At 51.2% G+C, this 21,184-nt stretch overlaps 1 protein-coding gene across 1 annotated transcript in view; it reads right to left on the reverse strand.

The window, feature by feature from the left end:
* LOC106982162 (uncharacterized) overlaps positions 1–17,316 on the reverse strand; it is a 30,582-nt gene extending 13,266 nt beyond the window's left edge. Inside the window, exons 1-7 of the mRNA XM_053220312.1 lie at positions 14,895–17,316; positions 12,331–12,457; positions 9,535–9,726; positions 7,599–8,755; positions 1,897–2,005; positions 524–722; positions 96–300 (exon numbers count right to left, since the gene is read on the reverse strand). Of these exons, the coding sequence (XP_053076287.1) occupies positions 96–300; positions 524–722; positions 1,897–2,005; positions 7,599–8,755; positions 9,535–9,726; positions 12,331–12,457; positions 14,895–14,927 (2,022 nt within the window). The 5' untranslated portion in view covers positions 14,928–17,316. The remainder of the gene's footprint in view (positions 1–95; positions 301–523; positions 723–1,896; positions 2,006–7,598; positions 8,756–9,534; positions 9,727–12,330; positions 12,458–14,894) is intronic.
* Between the last annotated feature and the right edge of the window lie 3,868 nt (positions 17,317–21,184).

Consider the following 21,184-nt stretch of genomic DNA (forward strand, 5'->3'; position numbering starts at 1 on the left):
GGGGACGGGGACACCAGGGCCGCGGCCGCAGGGAGCGGGTTCCGGCCGGATGGAACCAGCTACTCCCGGTCTCGGCCCGGGCCGCGCGCACTCACCATGTCGGGGCCCGGCTCCGAGCTCTCCGGGGAAGACGTCTTCCCCGCGGGCCCGAAGGCCGAGCAGGTGAGAGGAGGACACCTGGGTCCGCGCGGGCAGGTGCGCAGGAGCCCCCGGGACCTGCCCGGAGCCACGTCCACGCGGCCGCAAGCGCGCCCGCCCCCGCGCCTGATTGGACGGTGTTCCGGGCCCCCGCGCCCTGATTAGATGGTGCTCGGAGTCCTCCCTCTCCCAGGGCTTCTGATTGGATAGTTTTCCGAGACCCGCCTCTGGTGCCCTTGATTGGACAGTGCTCCTCACCCAAGCTCCTGATTGGCTAGTTCTCCAAGCACCGCCCCGGGGCCTCTGATTGTGTTTCGAGAAACGCCCTGGTTTCAGAACGCCAATCGTTCTGATTGGACGGTTCTCCGTGACCACACCCCTGCACCTGAGCGACAGGCAGTCCCGACACACGTGGCTGACCCGCGCGCTCCGGATGTGCGCCGGGAGTTGAGCCTCCAGGTGGCGCGGCGTGGCAGGCCCTGACCACCTGACTCGGTTTCGCCGCGGAGCGTCCCCTGCCCGGAGCCGGGACCGAGAAGACAGGGCCGCAAGGCCCGGAGGCGAGGTGACCGTGGACGAGTACTCTTTGTTCAAGAACAAAGACCCTACGCGGTGACGTCACCGCACGGAAGGCCGGGTCGGGCTCGGGGTTCAGGAGTGACCTTTGACATCTGAGGCTCCGACCCCGTCCCGGTGCTGGAGGTCCGCTAATCGCGGGGGATCGGGACCGGGCGCCCCGCCCCAGTGCGGGCAGCTTTTGAAACCCGCGGGTGTGCGTTTTACGCTGCAGAGAGATGTATTTCGAATCAGGGTTCTGTTGTGTCCCCAGGGAATTCTGCAGACTAAAAGCGTGATGTCCCCGAGGCAATTGAGTTCCTATCTTAACTGATTTGAAACAACAGGAAAGTTTCTGTAAGGCTTTGGGACGGACCTGAAAACACTTAATAAATGGGGGCTTAACACCCAAGGTATCTAATAAGGCCTACCCGCTTAAGAAAACTGTGCCTAGGCTGGGTCTGGACGTCCAAACGCTTGGTACCACTTACTTGATTTACAAACAGAATTAAAAAAAAAAAAAATCGAGGGGGTTTGCAAAAAGGTTTTATACGCTGTCATAAAAATGAGTGTTTAGAAAATTAATACATAAAAAGCTTCGAGTTAAAAATAAATGACTTGTTGGATTCATAAGCTATTTAAAGTATGATTATATACTTTTTCGCTTAATATGGATTAATAATGAAAGCCAAATTTCAATAAATCAGCATGAGATTTAGAAGTCTGCCTTAAGACTGGGTTCTGGCACGAACCTCCAGCACCGTCTGCCTGCCATAGTGTGTTCAGATAACTACCCTGTAAGCATCACTCATAAAGGACATGTCATTTCATTCATTAAGGTGAAAAATGAGGCTGATCTGGGAATTCTTCACAAAACATTCATTGCACAGAGAGCAAAGTAAAACTGTAGCAGCCTGAGGGGAAAGAAGTGTGAGTCAAGTTATTTGAGATGTGATTCATGTGTGGAGGTAACAAAGGCATTCTCAAACGCACAGAGTGACAGGACAGGAAGGCGCAGACCCCTTCTCCCTCCTGCGCCCTCCATCCACCCTGCGGTTAGAAGGTTCTAGTATTCGGGGAGCCGCTGGCGAAGTAGAAATGTGGTTTCCTGCATGTTCAGCCCACTCCAACCCCACATCATAAAGCCAAGTATGAAAGATGTGGCCGGCAGAATAAAGGTGCACACGTGGTGATCACCAGAACCTGTGAACATGGCCCCGGACATGGCAAAAGGGACTTTGCAGAAGGGATTAAGGGCCCTGAGGCGGGGGTGACCCTGGGTTCCCAGGCAGCCCAGCATCCTCAGGAGGTCCTCAGGAGACAAAGGCAGGGGGTAGGAGTCAGAGAGATGGTCAGACCCCCAGCTGCTGGCTGTGAGGATGTCGGAGGGATCTCAGGCCAAGGAGTTTGGGTGGCTTCTAGAAGCCAGATAAAGGTGAGGGAAGAGATTCTCTTAGGGTCTCCAAAAAGAAGACGGCCTTGCCAACACCTTGATTTTAGGGGGCGCCTGGGTGGCTCAGTTGGTTAAGCGGCCGACTTCAGCTCAGGGCACGATCTCGCGGTCCATGAGTTCGAGCCCTGCATCAGGCTCTGGGCTGATGGCTCAGAGCCTGGAGCCTGCTTCCGATTCTGTGTCTCCCTCTCTCTCTGCCCCTCCCCCGTTCATGCTCTGTCTCTCTCTGTATCAAAAATAAAAAAACGTCAAAAAAAAAAAAAAAAAAGAAGAAGACGGCCTTGCCAACACCTTGATTTTAGACTTCTGACCTCCAGAACTGTTGTAAGAAATTGGTTAAGTCACTAAGTATGCAGGAATTTGTTACAGCAGTCACAGGAAGTTCATAAGATGGCTCTGAAGCAGAGGAAAATGCCTCAGCATGGGGCACAAAGAACGCCTCTTCCCAGCCTGAGTTTTTGTGAGACGACTTTGAACTTTCCACGGGCTCCTTCAACATGACTCTGCTCCCACAGCGGCGCATCTTGGAACGATCTGACCGTTTTTTAGAGAACAATGTCTTTGCATCTTTGTGTTTGAAAGGTAGCACTTTTCAGATGGATGATATTCTGACTAGAGATTTTATCCAAACAGTAAGCATCCATTCGTAAGGCGTTGGGAGGGCTGGTTTTTGCATTCCTCAAAGAAGTATCTCCTAATGATAACCACAACAGGGGGAGAAGGGGAGCACTTTCAACCCGTCCCCCAACATTTCAACCATACAGAACATGCTGCAACATTTTCAATACTCATGTATCTACTGCCAAGATGTATGAAATCCTATCGGTTTACCATCCTCTATCCGATTTCTTGAAAGAAATCTGATACTTTACAGGGGCGCCTGGGTGGCTCAGTGGGTTGAGCATCCGACTTCGGCTCGGGTCATGATCTCACAGTTCATGGGTTTGAGCCCCGTGTCAGGCTCTGTGCTGACCGCTCGAAGCCTGGAGCCTGCTTCAGATTCTGTGTCTCCCTCTCTCTCTGCCCCTTGCCCGCTCACGCGGTCTCTCTCTCTCTCTCTCTCTCTCTCTCTCTCTTTCTTAAAAATAAATAAACATAAAAAATAAATAAAATAAGATAAAATAGAAAGAAAACATCACAGATAGAGTTGAAACACCCTGTGTATCACCTCCAGAATCCCAAGATCCCTTCCACGTCCTCCCAGAGGAAACCATAATCACAAATTTAGTGCATATTATTGCCATGACATACATTTGGATCCACAAACTACATATAACATTTTCCTGACTTTCAATTTTAAAGTGCCCTTATATACTATACACACTCTGTGACTCGACCTTTTTATCCTACAAAAGCTGCTTAATATTGATAATCACTACAGGTTTCATTATAGGGTTTAATGTAATAAAATAAAATGCCAAAAGAAACTGAAGCAGGAAATACACCTTCCAAAAACACCAGCAAAGAAATACACTCCACCAATACAAACAACAGTAGAAGACAGAAAATAAAAGCTTCAAAAATAAGAAAAACGACATAAAATACATCAGAATTAAAGCCAACAACATTTATCAAAACAATAATTGGCATAAATGTGTCCTTTAAAAACAAATGGATTTTCTGCTTTGAATCCTAAAGCAAAATTCAATTATGTACTAAAAATGAGAGATGCAAGGAATTTTAAAGGTTGAAATTCACAGGAGGTGAAAAATTATTCCAAAATTAAAGGCTAGTTTTGTTTAAAAAGTAGAGGTGGGGTGCCTGGGTGGCTCAGTCGGTTAAGCGTCCTACTTGGGCTCAGGTCATGATCTCACGGTTCGTGGGTTCAAGCCCCACATCGGGCTCTGTGCTGACAGCTCAGAGCCTGGAGCCTGCTTTGGATTCTGTGTCTCCCCCTCTCTCTGCCCATCTGCTGTTAGCACTCTGTCTTTCTCTCAAAAATAAATAAACATTTTTAAAAAAAAATTTAATGCACATTACTGGGCACCAACTCTAACTTGTTAAATCTGAACGTCCTGACGTGAAATTTGACAGCCAATGATTAAAAAGGTTGATGCAGCAGGCAAGCCAGATTCCAAAGCATAAAAACAAAGAACACAGCTTCTCCCTAAGATCTAGAGAACGTTTTAAAACTTGATCACAGGGTACACCACACAATGAAACTCAACACGTTTCAAAGATTCAGGACAGTAGACACATTCTCAGACCACAGCACAATAAAGCAGAAACTTAACAAGATAATAAAGATAATGGGGATCTACAGAAAGCCCACAGAAAACATCATACTCCATGGTGAAGGACTGAATGCTTTTCCCTAAGATCTGGAATAAAGCAAGGAGGTGTGTTCTCAACACTCCTGTTCAATATTGTACTAAAGGATTGAGCCATTGCAATCAGACAAGAAAAAGAATGTGTTTTTAAAGAGAGGGAGATGGGCATTTAAACACCAAGAAATTGAAAATATATATATATACATTCTCTCTCAAAATACTTTGAGATAAATAAAAAAAAATGTTGTAAATATTTTTCTTAATGGGCTCCGTGTCCATAATCTCACAACCTTGAGATCAAGAGTCACACACTCTACTAACTGAGCCAGCCAGGTGCCCCTCTAAATAGTTTTGAAATATGTGAAAACAAAGCTAAACGAAAGCTTTCCTCTGGTTAAAGGCCTCACCTTGGAAGCTCCAGTGACTCACATTTCAAATTAAATATCAGGTTGTCAGAAAGGCCCCGAGGTTAGTCACTCTCTTTTTATCTATCACGGCATCATCCTGTTTACGTCCCCAAGAGCACTACCAAAATCTGCAATTATTTAATTAAAGTATTTGGTTAGCGATTTCACATCTGTTCCTGCCCGTCACTCCATCATGGATCTGGCTATACAATGAGCAGAGTTCACTGCAAAATGAAAACATAGCAGGGGGATCCTCTGAATATCAAGATGGGGGGCACCTGGGCGGCTCAGTCGGTTAATCGTCCAACTCTTGATTTTGGCTCAGGTCATGATCTCATGATTTGTGGGATCAAGCCCTGTGTCAGGCTCAATGCTGATGGCACAGAACCTGCCTGGGATTCTCTCTCCCTCTCTCTGCCTGTATCCTGCTTGTGCTCTCTCTCTCAAAAATAAACATTAAAAAACATACATATATATATAGGGCACCTGGGTGGCTCAGTCGGTTAAGCACCAGACTTCGGCTCAGGTCATGATCTCATGGTTCGTGGGTTCGAGCCCTGCCTCAAGCTCTGTGCTGACAGCTCAGAGCCTGGAGCCTGCTTCTGATTCTGTGTCTCCGTCTCTCTGCCCCTGCTCAGCTCATGCTGTCTCTCTCAAAAATAAACATAAAAAAAAAAGAATATCAATATGGATACACTAGAGTATTTAACCAATCACAGGACCTTTGTGAGACACACTTGGGTGACTGCACATATCACAACCGACAAGGCCGTCCTGCTTCCCCACTCCTCGAATACATGTGCAGGGAGGGCAGACACCTCATCCACCTTACACACAGCCACCTAGCACAAGGAGTTCCCCACAACTGTTGGAGGGAGCAAGGGATAGAGACCGGAAAACAGTGCGCTTGTGACACCCCGACATCAGCCAGCCCTCAGAACTGGATGAAAGCTACAGATGCTTCCCCAGATGACGCGCTATGCCCCAACATACATCCTGCGTCGAGCACAAGACTGTTCGTGGAGCCCTTAAAGAAACGTATCCGTCAGCCCAGTAGGGTCTACACAGACACCAGATGAGGGATCCCTACTTTAGAGAAAGGCAGCAACAAACGACGTGATCAAGTACCACTTAGGTGAGAGGAGACCCGACAGGCAACCTTCCTCATCAGCCGCAGAGAAAGGGGAAGATCTAGACAAAGGTCAAATGACTTCCAAGGGAGAATTTAGAAAGCACAGTCCCCCTGCATCCAAATGTGGCATGGGCCCTTGTACAGGTCGTTCAGGTTCAAATCCTGGGTCCGGCACCGTCTAGTCATCTGACTCTGGACAAGCTCCCTTATCTCTGTTTGCCCTTTTGTAATGTCGGCATGTGAACAGCTACTATCTCTTGGGCTTGGTGAGAGTCAATGATGAACCACACAGAAGTGCTGGAAACAGAGCAAGCAACCACCAGGTGACGCTGGTGCTGGTGATGGTACACATAAGAGCTCTCGGTCTCCACTCAGGCAAGTCCGCCTCGTGGGTGGGATTTCTCCCAAGCTGTCAAAGGCTGCTCCACTCCCCACTGTCCCGAGACCGACTGCACTCTACCCTCCCCACCATGGCATCAGCAATCCTGATCAAAGAAACCCGATATCCCTTGGGGTCGTTTGATTTCTACCTACCGTCAAAACGATTATAGCAACGCCAGACAAAATGACAAAAGGCAGGAAACCACACATCGTCAGGTAACTCTGACAAACAAACTCTGTCCAGTTCCTCCACATCTCTGCCCAGCCTTTGTCCGTTTATGTACATATTCAGAATACACTGGACGGAGTCACACATACCATTTTGCACGCTTTATTTTTCACTGTGCACCCAAAGCTCTTTCCGTGTGAGCACACGTTCTGTGTTGACACAGCCGAAACAAGTTAGCACCTAGCTAAGGGACCGACAGGGGCAGGATGACTAAGTAAAATACTGAAACAGACTATTGAAACAAAAGTACTGAATTGGGGGCACCTGGGTGGCTTAGTCAGTTAAGCGTCCAAATTCGGCTCAGGTCGTGATCTCGTGGTTGGTGGGCTCGAGCCCTGCGTCTGTGCTGTCAGCTTGGGATTCTCTCTCCCTCTCCCTCTCCCTTTCTCTCTCTCTCTCTCTCTCTCTCTCTCTCTCTCCCCATCTTTCTCTGCCCCTCTCTTGCTAGCATAATCTCTTCCCATAATAAACATTTTTTTAAATACTGAATTTTGAAACAAAAGGTACTCTGTTTCAACAACTAAATTAGTATGACGATTCTCAGCAAAATCCCTTTCCACATTGCTGTTCACATTTATCAATCTTTTCCAAAAGGACACGCCCCACTCGGCATAGCTCAATGGCAATTTCCCCCACTAAAAGGTCCCTTCTCAGATCTAGACCTCGGAGCTTTTCTTCAAGAACGTGCATGGGGCGCTTGGGTGGCTCAGTCAATTGAGCGATTGAGCGTCCGACTTCGGCTCAGGTCATGATCTCACGGTCTGTGAGTTCGAGCCCCGCATCAGGCTCTGTGCTGACCGCTCAGAGCCTGGAGCCTGTTTCAGATTCTGTGTCTCCCTCTCTCTCTGCCCCTCCCCCGTTCACGCTCTGTCTCTCTCTGTCTCAAAAATAAATAAACGTTAAAAAAATTTTTTTTAAAAAGAACGTGCAGAAGCCTACTTCTTTTCAAACAGTCCAATCAGAAGGGCAAAATCTAACCATACTTCTGTAGCGGAGAGCTAAAAGGTACCTAACAGGCAGCAAGTGGTCTCTAAAACCCAATGAGGTTGCTGCTCTGATAGAAAGCTTTCCCACAATCAATTATTTTATAGGTTTTCTGACTGGTGTGAGTTTTCTGATGTGTGATAAGGGACGAGCTCTGGCTGAACGCTTTCCCACATTCGCTACAGCCGTACGGTTTCTCTCCAGTGTGAGTCCTCTCGTGCCTAACGAGGGAAGACCTCTGACTGAAGGCTCTTCCACACTGATTACATTCATAGGGGTTCTCACCGGTGTGAGTCCGCTCGTGTTGGTTAAGCGAGGAACGATCACTGAAGGCCTTTCCACACTCGTTACATTCATAGGGCTTCTCGCCTGTATGCGTTCTCTTGTGCAAGACCAGGTAAGAACTCTGGCAGAAGGACTTTCCGCAGTCTTTGCATTTGTAGGGCTTTTCCCCTGTGTGAATCCTCTGGTGCTGGGTGAGAGACGAAATCCTGTTGAAGGCTTTCCCACATTCGCCGCACGCATAGGGTTTCTCTCCAGTATGAGTTCTCAAGTGTCGTGTGAGGGTTGAGCTGTGCGTAAAGGCTCGCCCACATTCCTGACATTCATATGGTCTCTCTCCTGTATGGATTCTCTGATGCTCACTCAGGGAATGCCTCCGGTTAAACACTTTCCCGCAGTGGTGACATTCGTAGGGTTTCCCCGCTGTATTCACCATGTTGTGTGTTGTGAGAGCCATACCGTGAGGAAATGATTCCCCGCTTTCGGCGGCTCTGTTGTGTTGACTGAAGGCACTATTGTGGCTGACGTCTTTTCCACATTCGTTCCCTTCACAGGGTCTCTGATCTGTATATGCCATCCGATGATGGTTTAAGAATGGATTAGCTACCAAACTCTCAATATCTAGACCACAGTCGTGGGAATGTTCTTCTATAGAACCTCCTTGAGATAAAGCAAGGTCTGAGCTCATACTACAGGCTTCCCCAAACTCATGCCAGGCAGTGGTCTCCCTTTGAGCAAACACCTCCGCCTGGGGGTACGCCAGCTGCCTCAAAAGCCTGTGCAGGGCTTCACGATTCTCCTCAAGTTGACCATAGCCCCAGTCTCCTTTGGGAAGCTTTACTATAGTCATACCACTGGGTGGTTCTTCCCCCCAAACCACCTTCTTACAAGATGACTCTTGGCTTTTCAGTATGGCAGCCAAATCTGAAATAAATTGAGAAAAGGGGGGGAGAGAAGAAACTTTTAACTTAATAATGGCGGCACAAAAGTACTTCCAACATGCATGAGGTACAGGTGAATCCGCGTTCAAGTATCAGCGCTCAACACAGGGAGAAAACAGGAAAAGCTCCCGAGGCCAGGACGCAGTGTAAGAAGTTTGCCGATGATGGAAAACAGGGGGGAATGTAAATGTAGAAGGGATGGCCCCACAAAGGAGGGGGGATGAGAATGGCAAGGAGAAAGAATTATCAAGAAGGCAGAGAGGGAAGATATGTAACAAGAAACACAGGTAGAATAGCTTCTAGAAGGAAATGAGGGGCGCCCGGGGGGCTCAGTCGGTTGAGCGTCCGACTTCGGCTCAGGTCACGATCTCGCGGTCCGTGGATTTGAGCCCCGCGTCGGGCTCTGTGCTGACAGCTCAGAGCCTGGAGCCTGTTTCAGATTCTGTGTCTCCCCCTCTCTCTGCCCCTCCCCCACTCATGTTCGTTCTCTCTCTCTCTCTCCCTCCCTCAAATAAACATTAAAAAAAGAAAAAAAAGGAAAAAGAAAAGAAAGAAATGAGATATATTTCCTCTGCACCCAAAGGCTTATAGAAGTCAGCGCACAGGACAAGCCTGCTGGAGAATGAAGGAAGGTATCTGAGAAACTGCAACCAAAGACCTCAACCTTCTCCTTATGCAAGAGGGCGTCTGTGGAGAGACCTGTGACCTGCAGTCCCCAAGACGCCGCCCCCATTCAGTGGCTCGTATCTGCCTGGCTCTCACCTGAACAGGAGGTTTGGGGAGTTCCTTCCCCCCCCAACCACACAGCTACTCCTTGCTCCAGCTGGAAAGGCACCACTGGTAGAAAGAGTGAACCCCCCACCCACGGGGAAGGACCGGCGGCCTGAGAGGCTTGGGTTGCGGACAGTGCACCAAACTCAATGCCTGCATCAGCACTTCGGGTCTTCAAGGTTTCTGGAAGAGACAAGAGCACACTGGAGACATGGCGTGTTGACCAAGCTGAAGATTTTATTTTCCTAATTAAAAACTTGCAGACCTCGGGGCACCTGGGGGGCTCAGTCAGTTAAACACCCAACTCTTGATCTCGGCTCAGGTCATGATCTCACAGTTCGTGGGATCGAGCCCCGCGTCGGGCTCTGTGCTGACAGCTCAGAGCCTGGAGGCTGCATGGGATTCTGTGTCACCCTCTCTCCCTGCCCCTCCCCTGCTCATGCTCTGTCTCTCTCTCTCTCTCTCAAAACTAAGCAAACGGTAAAAAATACTAATTAAAGAAACCTTGTGGCTCTCACATTTCCCCAAGGAGATCTACAAGTGGCCAACAAGCACACGAAAAGATGCTCAACATCATTAGGCATCAGGGAAACGCAAATCAAAACCACAGTGAAACACCATTTCACACTTAATAGGATAGCTATTATTTTTTTAATGTTCATTTATTTTTGACACACACACACACACACACACGTGTGAGGAGGGGAAAGGCAGACAGAAAGGGAGACAGAGAATCCCAAGCAGGCTCTGCACTATCAGCACAAAGGCTGACGCGGGGCTCGAAGTCACGAACCGCGAGATCACGACGTGAGCTGAAGTGAGACGCTCAACCGACTGAGCCACCCAGGCGCCCTGTAATTTTTTTTTTTTTTTTTTAAGCAAAAACAGAAAATAAGGATTAGAGAGGATGTGGGCCAAGCGGAATCCTTGTGCGTGGCTGGTAAGATGGTGAAACACAGTCTGGCGGTTTCTCACAAAGGGAAGCACAGAGTCTCCATATGACCTAGCAAGTCTGCCCCTAGGTGTGCACCCGAGAAAGATGAAAGCAGGAACTCAAAGTGCTATTTGCACATCTGTGTTCACGGGAGCATGATTCTCAGCAGCTACAATGTGTCCACCCGTGGATGTGTAGATAAATAAAATGGGGTCCATCCACACACTGAAATATTACTCGGCTTTAAAAACCAAGGGCAGGGGCGCCTGGGTGGCTCAGTCGGTTAGGCGTCCGACTTCGGCTCAGGTCACGATCTCGCGGTCCGTGAGTTTGAGCCCCGCGTCAGGCTCTGGGCTGACGGCTCGGAGCCTGGAGCCTGTTTCCGAGTCTGTGTCTCCCTCTCTCTCTGCCCCTCCCCCGTTCATGCTCTGTCTCTCTCTGTCCCAAAAAATAAATAAACGTTGGGAAAAAAAAAAAAAAAAAAAAACAAGGGCAGGGGCGCCTGGGTGGCTCAGTCGGTTAAGCGTCTGACTTTGGCTCAGGTCATGATCTCACAGTTCGTGGGGTCGAATCCCATGTCGGGCTCCGTGCTGACAGCTCAGAGCCTGGAGCCTGCTTCGGATTCTGTGTCTCCCTCTCTCTCTGACCCTCCCCTGTTCACACTCTGTCTCTGTCTCAGAACTAAATAAACATTAAAATGTTAACCTCATTAGTATCCTGTTACCATATCTAAAAAAAAATAAAATAAAATAATAAAAAAAATAAAAACCAAGGGCAGAGGTGCCTGGGAGGCTCAGTCGGTTAGGTGTCCAACTTCAGCTCAGGTCATGATCTCACGGTTTGTGGGTTCGAGCCCCACATCGGGCTCTGTGCTGACAGCTCGGAGCCTGGAGCCTGCTTCAGATTCTGTGACTCCCTCTCTCTCTGCCCCTCTGCCGCTCATGCTCTGTCTCTTGCATTGTCTCAAAAATAAACATTTAAACAAACAAACAAACAAACAAGGGCAGGGGCGCCTCAGTGGCTCAGCTGGTTAAACGTCTGACCTCAGCTCAGATCATGATCTCGTGGTTCATGAGTTCCACCCTGCGTCGGGTTGTCTGCTGTCAGCAGAGAGCTCACTTCAGATCCTCCGTTCCCCTCTCTCTCTCTCTCTCTCTCTCTCTCTGCCCTTCCCCCCCTCAAATAAACATTCTTTAAAAATTAAATAAATAAATAAATAAATAATAAACAGGAAGGACATCCTCCCACCTGCCACCACGTGGACAGACCCGGAGGACACTGTGCACAGTGACAGAAGCCAGACACAGAAGGACACGTCCCACGTGACCCCACTCACAGGGGGTCCCTAGAGGAGCCCCGTCCACAGAGACAGAGAGTAGATGGTGGGAGCCAGGGGTGGGGCAGGGGGCGGGGTGTCAGTGCTTCGTAGGGGCAGGGTCTCAGTCTGGGGAGATGGAAAGTTCTAGAAACAGATGGTGGGGGTGACTGCACATTTTGAATGTAATTACTGCCAGTGAATTGTATACCCAAAAATGGTTTAAAAGGCAGATTTTATGTTATACATGTTTTACCACACATACAAAAACATGTTTCATGATGACTCTGTACCCGAGGGGACTCCGGGACATTATCTAAGCCTCAGGTGAGATGTGCGGCTCGGCAGCAGCTCTGGGAGAAATCGGGTCACTTGCAGTGTTGGAGAAACCAGTGGACCACTCACCCCACAAGGGCAGGGGCCACACAGCTGCCTTATTCACCAACAACCCCCCACTTCCTAACACGGCTCTGGACACACCGCGGAGGCTACGTGCGTGTGAACCGATGGGCAGGTGCGTGCACGGCGCTGGTCTTACCCAGTGCAGCCAGGTTCCTGTAGGTCTCCAGCATCACCTCTCTGTATAGCCTCTTCTGAGCAGGGTCCAGCAAGGCCCACTCCTCTCGGGAGAAGGCCACGGCCACATCCTCGAAGGTCACTAGCTCCTAAAATATCACATCGATTCTGCTCAAGAAAGCCCCCCCCCCCCACCTTTTTACAAGAGGGCCGAAGGCCGTGGCCAACAGGAGATCCACGGGGAGCAGGGAGCGAAGCCCGGAGGTCAGATTCTGCTAGCACGCAGATCTCGCGGGAACACATGGCCCGTTTCCTACTGAACTGGTGAGTCCCACTTTTGGATCTGTGAGCCCAACATTCCCACTTGAGAATCTCCCCCTGCTTATTCTAGAAAGAGGTAGCTTGTGGGATCGGACGTGTATTACTGACTTTCCAGGACGTGGCCTCCTCATCTGCTCAATGCAAGGAAAATGGAAGAAACTCCTTCCGCTTCACGGGGTGCAGTGAGGCTGAGTAGTTCACGCCGGTCAGGGCATCTGCTAGTGATACGGTCAGAGAACCCAGAAGCCACACCTGCCGATCCGCACGAGCGGAGAAATGTGGCAAGAGCGCTGATGGGCAAAGGAAGGGCACGTAGAGGGGGGATGGCGACTGTGTGGTGCCTGGCTGGCTACTGCAGCCGTCCTGGCTGGAACCAGCAGCTGGGCTGCTGTCTGTCGTGAGGGGAAAGTTACCTATGGACTTTGAAAGCGATGGCTCCCACCCCAGGCGAGCAGGCCTGCTGGACCCGCTGGCTGGTTTTAGCCATTCTGGCTGAAGTTAAGGTGGTTTTTGGTTTCGTTTTTAAAAAGCACAGTCCTGAGGCGCCTGGGTGGCTCAGTCGGTTGAGCGTCCAACTTCAGCTCAGGTCATGATCTCACAGTTTGTGGGTTCGAGCCCAACATTGGGCTCTGTGCTGATGGCTCGGAGCCTGGAGCCTGCTTTGGATTCTGTGTCTCCCTCTCTCTCTGCTCCTCCCCTGCTCACGCTCTGTATTTCTCTCTCTCAAAAATAAGCAAACATTAAAAAAAATTTTAATAAATGAATAAATAAAGATGCAGGCCTGAGCTGCTAAGGGGCTCCCGTGAAATCCTGCGTGGCCTGAACAGGCAATGACCCTCCGGCCTGACTGCCTAGGTCTGGGTGGCTCCGTTTACTTAACACGAAGACAGATAAGAAGGGACCCTGCCTGGCCTCGTGGCATCTCAGCTCTCCCGCTGCCGAGGGACAAGCCACAGCTTTGTTTGAACCCTGACCCCACAGGTCCCGGGGGCAGCGTGGGCTCCAAGCTGAAACCTGACAGTGTCCCCGGGGGCTGTGCCAGCCTCAGCGAGCACCAGGCTGGCCTGAAAGTGGGTGTGCCTGCGATGACCAGGACTTCCATGCAGTGGCCAGAGCAGATCAAGTACCCCTCTCCAGGGGGCCCCGACAAGGACAATATCTAGGACACTGACTGGACCCTTGGGATCGCCTGCAAATGTCCACAGGAAAGGGCCTGTTCCCCCAGGGACCACCTGAACCTGAGCCGTCAGTCGGCCCTATATTTCTGGTGCAGACACTGATCACTTTCTCAGACTTGTGGCTGCCACCCGAAGCCGAGAGCTAAGGGACAGGGACCCCATCTACCAGTCCCCACAGATGTGTTGTCCCAGTGGATGGTGACCTCTGCTGTCCTGATGCTCATGGCCTGTAAGGCAGCTTCACATTAAACACAGCTCTTCCAGGCTTACAAAGACTGACCCGGCCTCAGGAAGGAAGGACGTCCTGCCGCCTGCCACCACGTGGACAGACCCGGAGGCCACTGTGCACAGTGACAGAGGCCAGACACAGACGGACACGTCCCGTGTGACCCCACTCACAGAGGCTCCCCAGAGGAGTCCCGTCCACAGAGACAAGAGAGCGGATGGTGGGAGCCAGGGCTGGGGCGTTGGTGCTTCATGGGGACAGGGTCTCAGTCTGGGGAGACGCAAAGCTCTGGAGACGGATGATGGGGGCGGCTGCACGACACTGTGAGTGCGCCTGGTGCCGCTGAGCTGTGTGCTTAGAGAAGGTTACGATGGTGAATCTTTTACCACAACTGAAGTAAGAGACGGTGCTTCCCAGGCGGCCCCCCGCCGCGGTGGGGGAAGGGCTCCCTGCCGAGGACAGAAGCTCAGCTGTCTTGCGGGGAAAGACGCATGAACAGCAGCCTGTGCTTCTGCTTACAAGCAGAGGTTCTCGGACCCAGACGCTCACGGGGAAGGCTCCCTGAGCTCCCACACAGCAATGGGGCTCCCTTCCCTATCTGGGAATGCACTTCTTGGAGGAGTGTGTCCTCTGGGCACACTGCACACTTTCAGGGGAAGAGGAAGGTCCCGCTCACCCGGGGCCCGGGGGACACGTACTCAGGTCCCGCTCACCCGGGGCCCGGGGGACACGTACTCAGGTCCCGCTCACCCGGGGCCCGGGGGACACGTACTCAGGTCCCGCTCACCCGGGGCCCGGGGGACACGTACTCAGGTCCCGCTCACCCGGGGCCCGGGGGACACGTACTCAGGTCCCGCTCACCTGGGGCCCGGGGGACACGTACTCAGCAGCCATCCTCTTCTCTTGGGAAAAGCAGGATCCGGGGCAGGCAGAGCTGCGGGAGGAGAAGGGACCGTGAAGCCCAGGCCCAGGCCTGTCCCTGATCCCCAAATCCTGGACCTGGACACCTCTGGCACAATCCAGGTGCCCCCCACACACACACACAGTGTGGACAACAGAAGCCAGGACAGAGGCCACAGGCCTGAATGGCCCCTTAACCCATGCATGGACCAAAATACGGAAGGTCTTGGAAGCTTACAAAGTATACCAATTCTATCACGGAGGAGTCTGTGCAAGTGTCCTGGGGCCACTGAAATAAACGACCACACGCTGGGGGCTTAAGACAGCAGAGATTTATTCTCTCACGTTCAGGAGGCCAGAAGTTGGATCAAGGTCTCAGGGCCAAAGCCCCAGAACAGGGTCTTTCCTGCCTCTTCCAGGTTCTGGGACTCCAGCTTCCCCTGGGCTTGTGGTCACATCCCTCCAGCTTCTTCCTTGGTGGTCACGTGACTGTCTTCTGACTCTGTGTCTCTCTTCTTATAAGGACGCCAGTCGTTGGATTAGACTCACCCATTCCCATATGACCTCATCTTAACTAATTACATCTGCAAAGACCCCATTTCCAGATAAGCTCACATTCCAAGGTTCCGGGTGGACACGAATTTTGTGGGGAACCCCATTCAACCCAGTAGGACCTCCCAGCCTCGAAGCCCACAGGCCCCCACCCTTGGCGCCTCCCAGACTCATCTCTGCCTTCCCACAGCCCAGCCGGCTCCCTGGGGCCCCTCTCCCGGGCCCCCTCCTTTGCCCTGGACTCTCCTACTGGACCACCCCAGCTCTGCAGCAGGAAGGATCCAGATGCGCCTGTCCCACCCAGAAGGCACAGGCCGGACTGTGAGCCCTGCACACTCCCGGGAGGCTCCCTTCCCTTCCAGGCTGATTCTGGTGCTGCCTGGTGGCACCAAGGACCCTCTCTCGCCTCTCTGAGCCCTCCGTCCAACTAGGCCTTGACTTCTGGGCTTCTGAGTTCAGCTCAGATGCTCTGTTTTAGCCAGAGCCCTGCTAAGTCACTTCAGCTTGAAGCCCCCGCCCCGTGTCTGATCACCCTGGATATCCGGCCAATTTCCTCCTGCCCCACCCAGGTGGCGGGGGGTTGAGGGGGGTGGGGATCACCCAGAATGCCTGCAGCAGCAATCTTATCAGGTCTGTTCAGCCAGAATCCCCCGTGATGCGTCCTCACGGCAAGTACCCGTCTGCTGACCCCCACCTACTCCCTTGTTATAAACCCCCACTTGTCCACACTGCATCGGGGATGGGGCCCAGGTGCACTAGAGGTCTTTCCCCACCGCAACAGGTCCTGAACAGGTTCTCGTGCTCTAAGGACTGTCTGGCTGTGGCCCTCTGTTAACAACATCCTGGAGCAGTCCTGCTCTGTCCCCACTCACTACACGTGAGCCACCAGCCTGCTCTGGGTGATGTCGTAGGCGTGAAGTCTCTTGTAAACGCAAATTCTCGTGCAGACTCATGAGGAATGAATAGAGGCCAGTTACCGGATACTTATGACGGGCGTGATCTGGATTCCCGGATGAAAACTTCAAAAATCACCACCCAGCCCCGTTAATAGAAAATCACCATGGGATTTTCATGGGAACACCCCGGTGATCATCCCCGCAGACAAGGCCCACAGATGCACACGTCATTACCGGGGACACTCCAAGGAGAGGCGGGACATCGGGTAGCAGAAAAGTCACACCTCCAAAATACTTGTTAATTACCGCCATGGTGTTAACGCATCTGTAAATTCTTCCATGGTCCTCCCTCCAGGACGCAGAGCCTCCCCTCCCCCGCGCCATCCACGTGGGTTCACTCAGTGACTTGCTTCCAGCAAATAGTGCGGATAGAGTGAAGAAGGGGAACTTTATTCCCGGAGAAACCTGGCGGACCCCGCCCTAGCCAAGTGATGAAGATCAGTGTCACTGTGATGAGGACAGGACGCCTGCTGTGATGTCCCCTATGTGACAGGACACCTCTGGGCCACCTTCAGTGTAAGGTAACCTCAGTGTAATCATGAGAAAACATCAGACGAACTCAGTCCAAGGGACCTTCTACAAAGCACCTGGCCACTGCTCTTCAAAAGCGTCGAGGCCACGCAAAACCAGGAAAGTGTGAGGAAAGGTCACACTGGAGGAGCCCCAGAAAACAAAGCGAGATGGCGAGATGGCGAGATGTCATGTGGGACCCCGGATGCGGTCCTGGGCCAGAATGAAGGTCCTGGGCTAGTGGAAAACCTGGTGAAATCTAAATGAAGTTTGCAGTCTGGTTAATATTCTGAACCAAGGCTGGTGTCTTGGTGGGTTGATGTGGCTTTTTTTGTTTAAGTTTATTTTGAGAGAGAGAGAGAGAGAGCGAGAGCGAGCGAGCAGGGGAGGGGCAGAGAGAGAGAGAGGAAGAGAGAGAATCCCAAGCAGACTCCACGCTGCCAGTACAGAGCCCGACGTGGGGCTCGATCTCACAAAGTGCGAGATCACGACCTGCGCTGAAATCAAGAGTCGGACGCTTAACCAACTGATCTGCTCAGGAGCCCCAGTGGGTTGATGTTTTTAAAAACGGTCTGTGGTAAGAACGCTTAACATGAGATTTATCTTAACAAATTTTAAGCGTAGAAGGCGCTGTTGCTGACCGTAGGTACGACATCGTCTGGTGGCCCTCTCGCACGTGCTCATCTTCCGTAACTGAGACTTGATGTTGCCCAGCCCCTTCCCTCGGCCCCTGGCGGCACCACTCGGGGGTCACGTCTTGGCTGTGATAAATGTCCCACAGCGAGACGTCAACATCAGGAGAAGCATTCCCACTACGGCGACGTTAACCCTGAGGTAGCACAAATCGGTTCTTGGGACAGGGAGGGGAGAATGTAGAAAGTATTCTTTTACACGCACGCCGAACAGAGGCAGATACGGGCATGTCTCATTTCATCACACTTCACGGCCACCGCGTTAAGACTGAAGGTCTGTGACAACCCTGCGTCACCCCGTTGGCACCATTTTTCCAACAGCATTTGCTCACTGCGTGTTCCTGGGTCATGCGTTGGTGATTCTCACGAACTCATGATCTTTTTTTAATTTTATTTATTTTGAGAGAGAGAGGGAGAGAGAGAGAACACACGTGCAGGAAAAGGGGCAGAGAGAGAGAGGGAGACAGAGAATCCTAAGCAGGCTCCATGCTGTCGGCACAGAGCCCGACGTGGGGCTCGATCTCACAAACTGCGAGATCATGACCTGAGCCAAAACCAAGAGTCGGATGCTTAACTAACCGAGCCCACCAGGCGGGTCTGCACTCATTATTCTTATAGTTGTTACAGTGATCTGTGACCAGTGATATGACTGGCTGACAGTTCCCATGATGATAAGCATCTTGTAGCAGTTAAAGTACTTTCAAATTAAGATATTTACATTGTTCTTTTATTTATATTTTTGAAAAGGTAGTGGAGATTTTTTTAACGTTTATTTTTGAGAGAGAGAGAGAGAGCGCGCGGGAGAGGGGCAGAGAAAGAGGGAGACACAGAATTGGAAACAGGCTCCAGGTTCTGAGCTGTCACCAGGGAGCCTGATGTGGGGCTCAAACCCACGAACCGCAAGATCATGACCTGAGCCAAAGTCGGAGGCTTAACTGACTGAGCCACCCAGGCGCCCCTACATTGTTCTTTTAGATACAGTGCTAATTGCACAAGGACCGGGAACATGTAACTTTTACATGCACTGGGAAACCAAACAATTCATTTGACTTGTTTCGCTGCGGTCGTCTGGAACCAAACCCGCAATATCTCCAACGTATGTCTGTACACATATATCTGTTGTCACAGGTTAATCTGTGTCCCCTCCAAATTCATACCTTCCAGTCCCAACCCCAGGACCTCAGACAGTAACTGTATTTCAAGATAGGGCCTTTAAAGAGGTATTAAGTCAAAATGAGGTCGTTAGGAATGGGCCCGGATCCAGTAAAACCAGTGTCCTTATAAGAAGAGAGGATTAGGACACAGACACGTGGAGAAGACAAGTCTGTGGTGGGAGCCGTGCAGCCCCAGCACCCAGACGCATCTCTGCTACAAAATTTTCATGGCGGGGGCGGGGCATCCGGGTGGCTCAGTTGGTTAAGCAGCCGACTCTTGAGCTCTGCGCTGACAGCGTGGTCTGCTTGGGTTCTCTCAATCTCTCTCTCTCTCTGCCCCTCCCCTGTTCACACGCGCTCTCTCTCAAAAAAATAAACATTAAAATTTTTTCATGGTGGGGGGGGTCAATACCCACGTGCTGGCTTTGATCCTAGGCTATCGTCAGGAGACAGGCCAAGGGGGCGAGCTGGGTGATGGGTGGGTGGGACTCCACCCCGTTTTTGCAACATTGTATGAGTCTATAATTAAGTCAAAGCTGAACGTTTAAGAAAATAGCCGCCTCCCCTCCAGGAAAGGGGGATCAGGGAACAAGGTTCCTTGGGGTGAGGCTGAAGGAAGAAGCCGGCGGAGAGCACGCACGAGGAGCGGTGGCGAGGCACTCAGGGCCTCCGCGCACACCTCTTCCAGAGACGGCGACTCCCTAACAAAGAGCTCCCGTAAAGAACAGGCACTTGTCCAAAGGCGACACGCGAACGACCAAGCTGCATGGAAAGGATGATCGATCTCATGAGTCATCACGGAAATCAGACCCACAGTGAGGAGGCCCCTCCCGCCCAGCAGGATAACTGGAGGCCACAGGACAGGAAGAGGTGTCGGTGAGGATGGGGGTGGGGGGGAATGGCCACCCTGGAGCAAGGCCGGCGGGGGTGGGAGGTGGGTCGCTGTCCTGGAAGACGGTCTGGCGGTTCCTCAAATGGTTAAACACAGTTTCCACTGGACCCAGGGATGCCTCTCCTACCGTCTGCCCGAGAGACACGAAAACACACGTCCACACCAAAACCTGTCCACGAATGTTCGTGGCGGCATGACTCGCGGTGGCCGAAGAGTGGAAGCAACCCCAGTGCCCATCAACGGATGAACGAGGAAGCACAATGTGGTCCAGCCGTACAGTGGAATATCACTCAGCCACGAGCAGGAGCAAGGCGCCCACACCCGCTGCCCTGCGGTCAGACCTGAACACATGACGCTCAGGGAGGGAACGAGACACGAGAGGCCACACGGGGGTGTGAAACGTCCAGAACGGGATCATCCAGGGACAGACAGGGGGCTCGTGGGGACTAGGGGAAGGAGGGTGACTGCTGATGGAGACAGGGTTTCTTCTGGGGTGATGGAATGTTCCAGAACTAGACAGACATGATGACTGCACAACTCTGTGAATACACGAGAAATCACTGAACTGCATACCTGAAATGAATGAATTGGTTTGTGGACTATATGTAAATAAAGCTGTTAGCCAAAAATAAACCTAACAAACCTGGAAAAAAATACCATGGCTAACTCCAGTAAGCATGTGTAACTGGTCTTTTTTTTTTCTTTTTTGGACATGTAACTGTTTAAAAAAAAATTTTTTTTAATGTTTCCTTTTTTGAGAGAGAGAGAGACAGAGCATGAGCCGGGGAGGGGCAAAGAGAGAGGGAGACACAGAATCCAAAGCAGGCTCCAGGCTCCAGGCTCCGAGCTGTCAGCACAGAATCTGACCTGGGGCTTAAACTCACAAACCCTGAGATCATGACCTGAGCCAAAGTAAGACACTTAACCGACTGAGCCACCCAGGCGCCCCATAACTGTTTAAATTATCAAGGGGGCGCCTGGGTGGCTCAGTCAGTTGAGTGTCCGACTTCAGCTCAGGTCACGATCTCACGATCTCGCGGTCAGTGAGTTCGAGCCCCGCGTTGGGCTCTGGGCTGATGGCTCAGAGCCTGGAGCCTGCTTCTGATTCTGTGTCTCCCTCTCTCTCTGCTCCTCCCCCGTTCATGCTCTGTCTCTCTCTCTGTCTCAAAAAATAAATAAACGTTTAAATAAATAAATAAATAAATAAATAAATAAATAAATAAAAATAAATTATCAAGGAAGGGCGCCTGGGTGGCTCAGTCGGTTAAGTGTCCGACTTTGGCTCAGGTCATGATCTCACAGCTCGTGGGTTCGAGCCCCGTGTCGGGCTCTGTGCTGGAGCCTGGTGCCTGCTTCGGATTCTGTATCTCCCTCTCTCTCTCTCTCTGCCCCTCCCCCGCTGGCTCACGCATGCTCTCTCTCTCTCTCTCAAAAATAAATAAACATTAAAAAAATTTTTTTAATAAAAAAAAATAAATTACCAAGGAAGACGTGA

Source organism: Acinonyx jubatus, chromosome A2 (assembly GCF_027475565.1).
Source record: "Acinonyx jubatus isolate Ajub_Pintada_27869175 chromosome A2, VMU_Ajub_asm_v1.0, whole genome shotgun sequence".
Classification (NCBI taxonomy): domain Eukaryota; kingdom Metazoa; phylum Chordata; class Mammalia; order Carnivora; family Felidae; genus Acinonyx; species Acinonyx jubatus.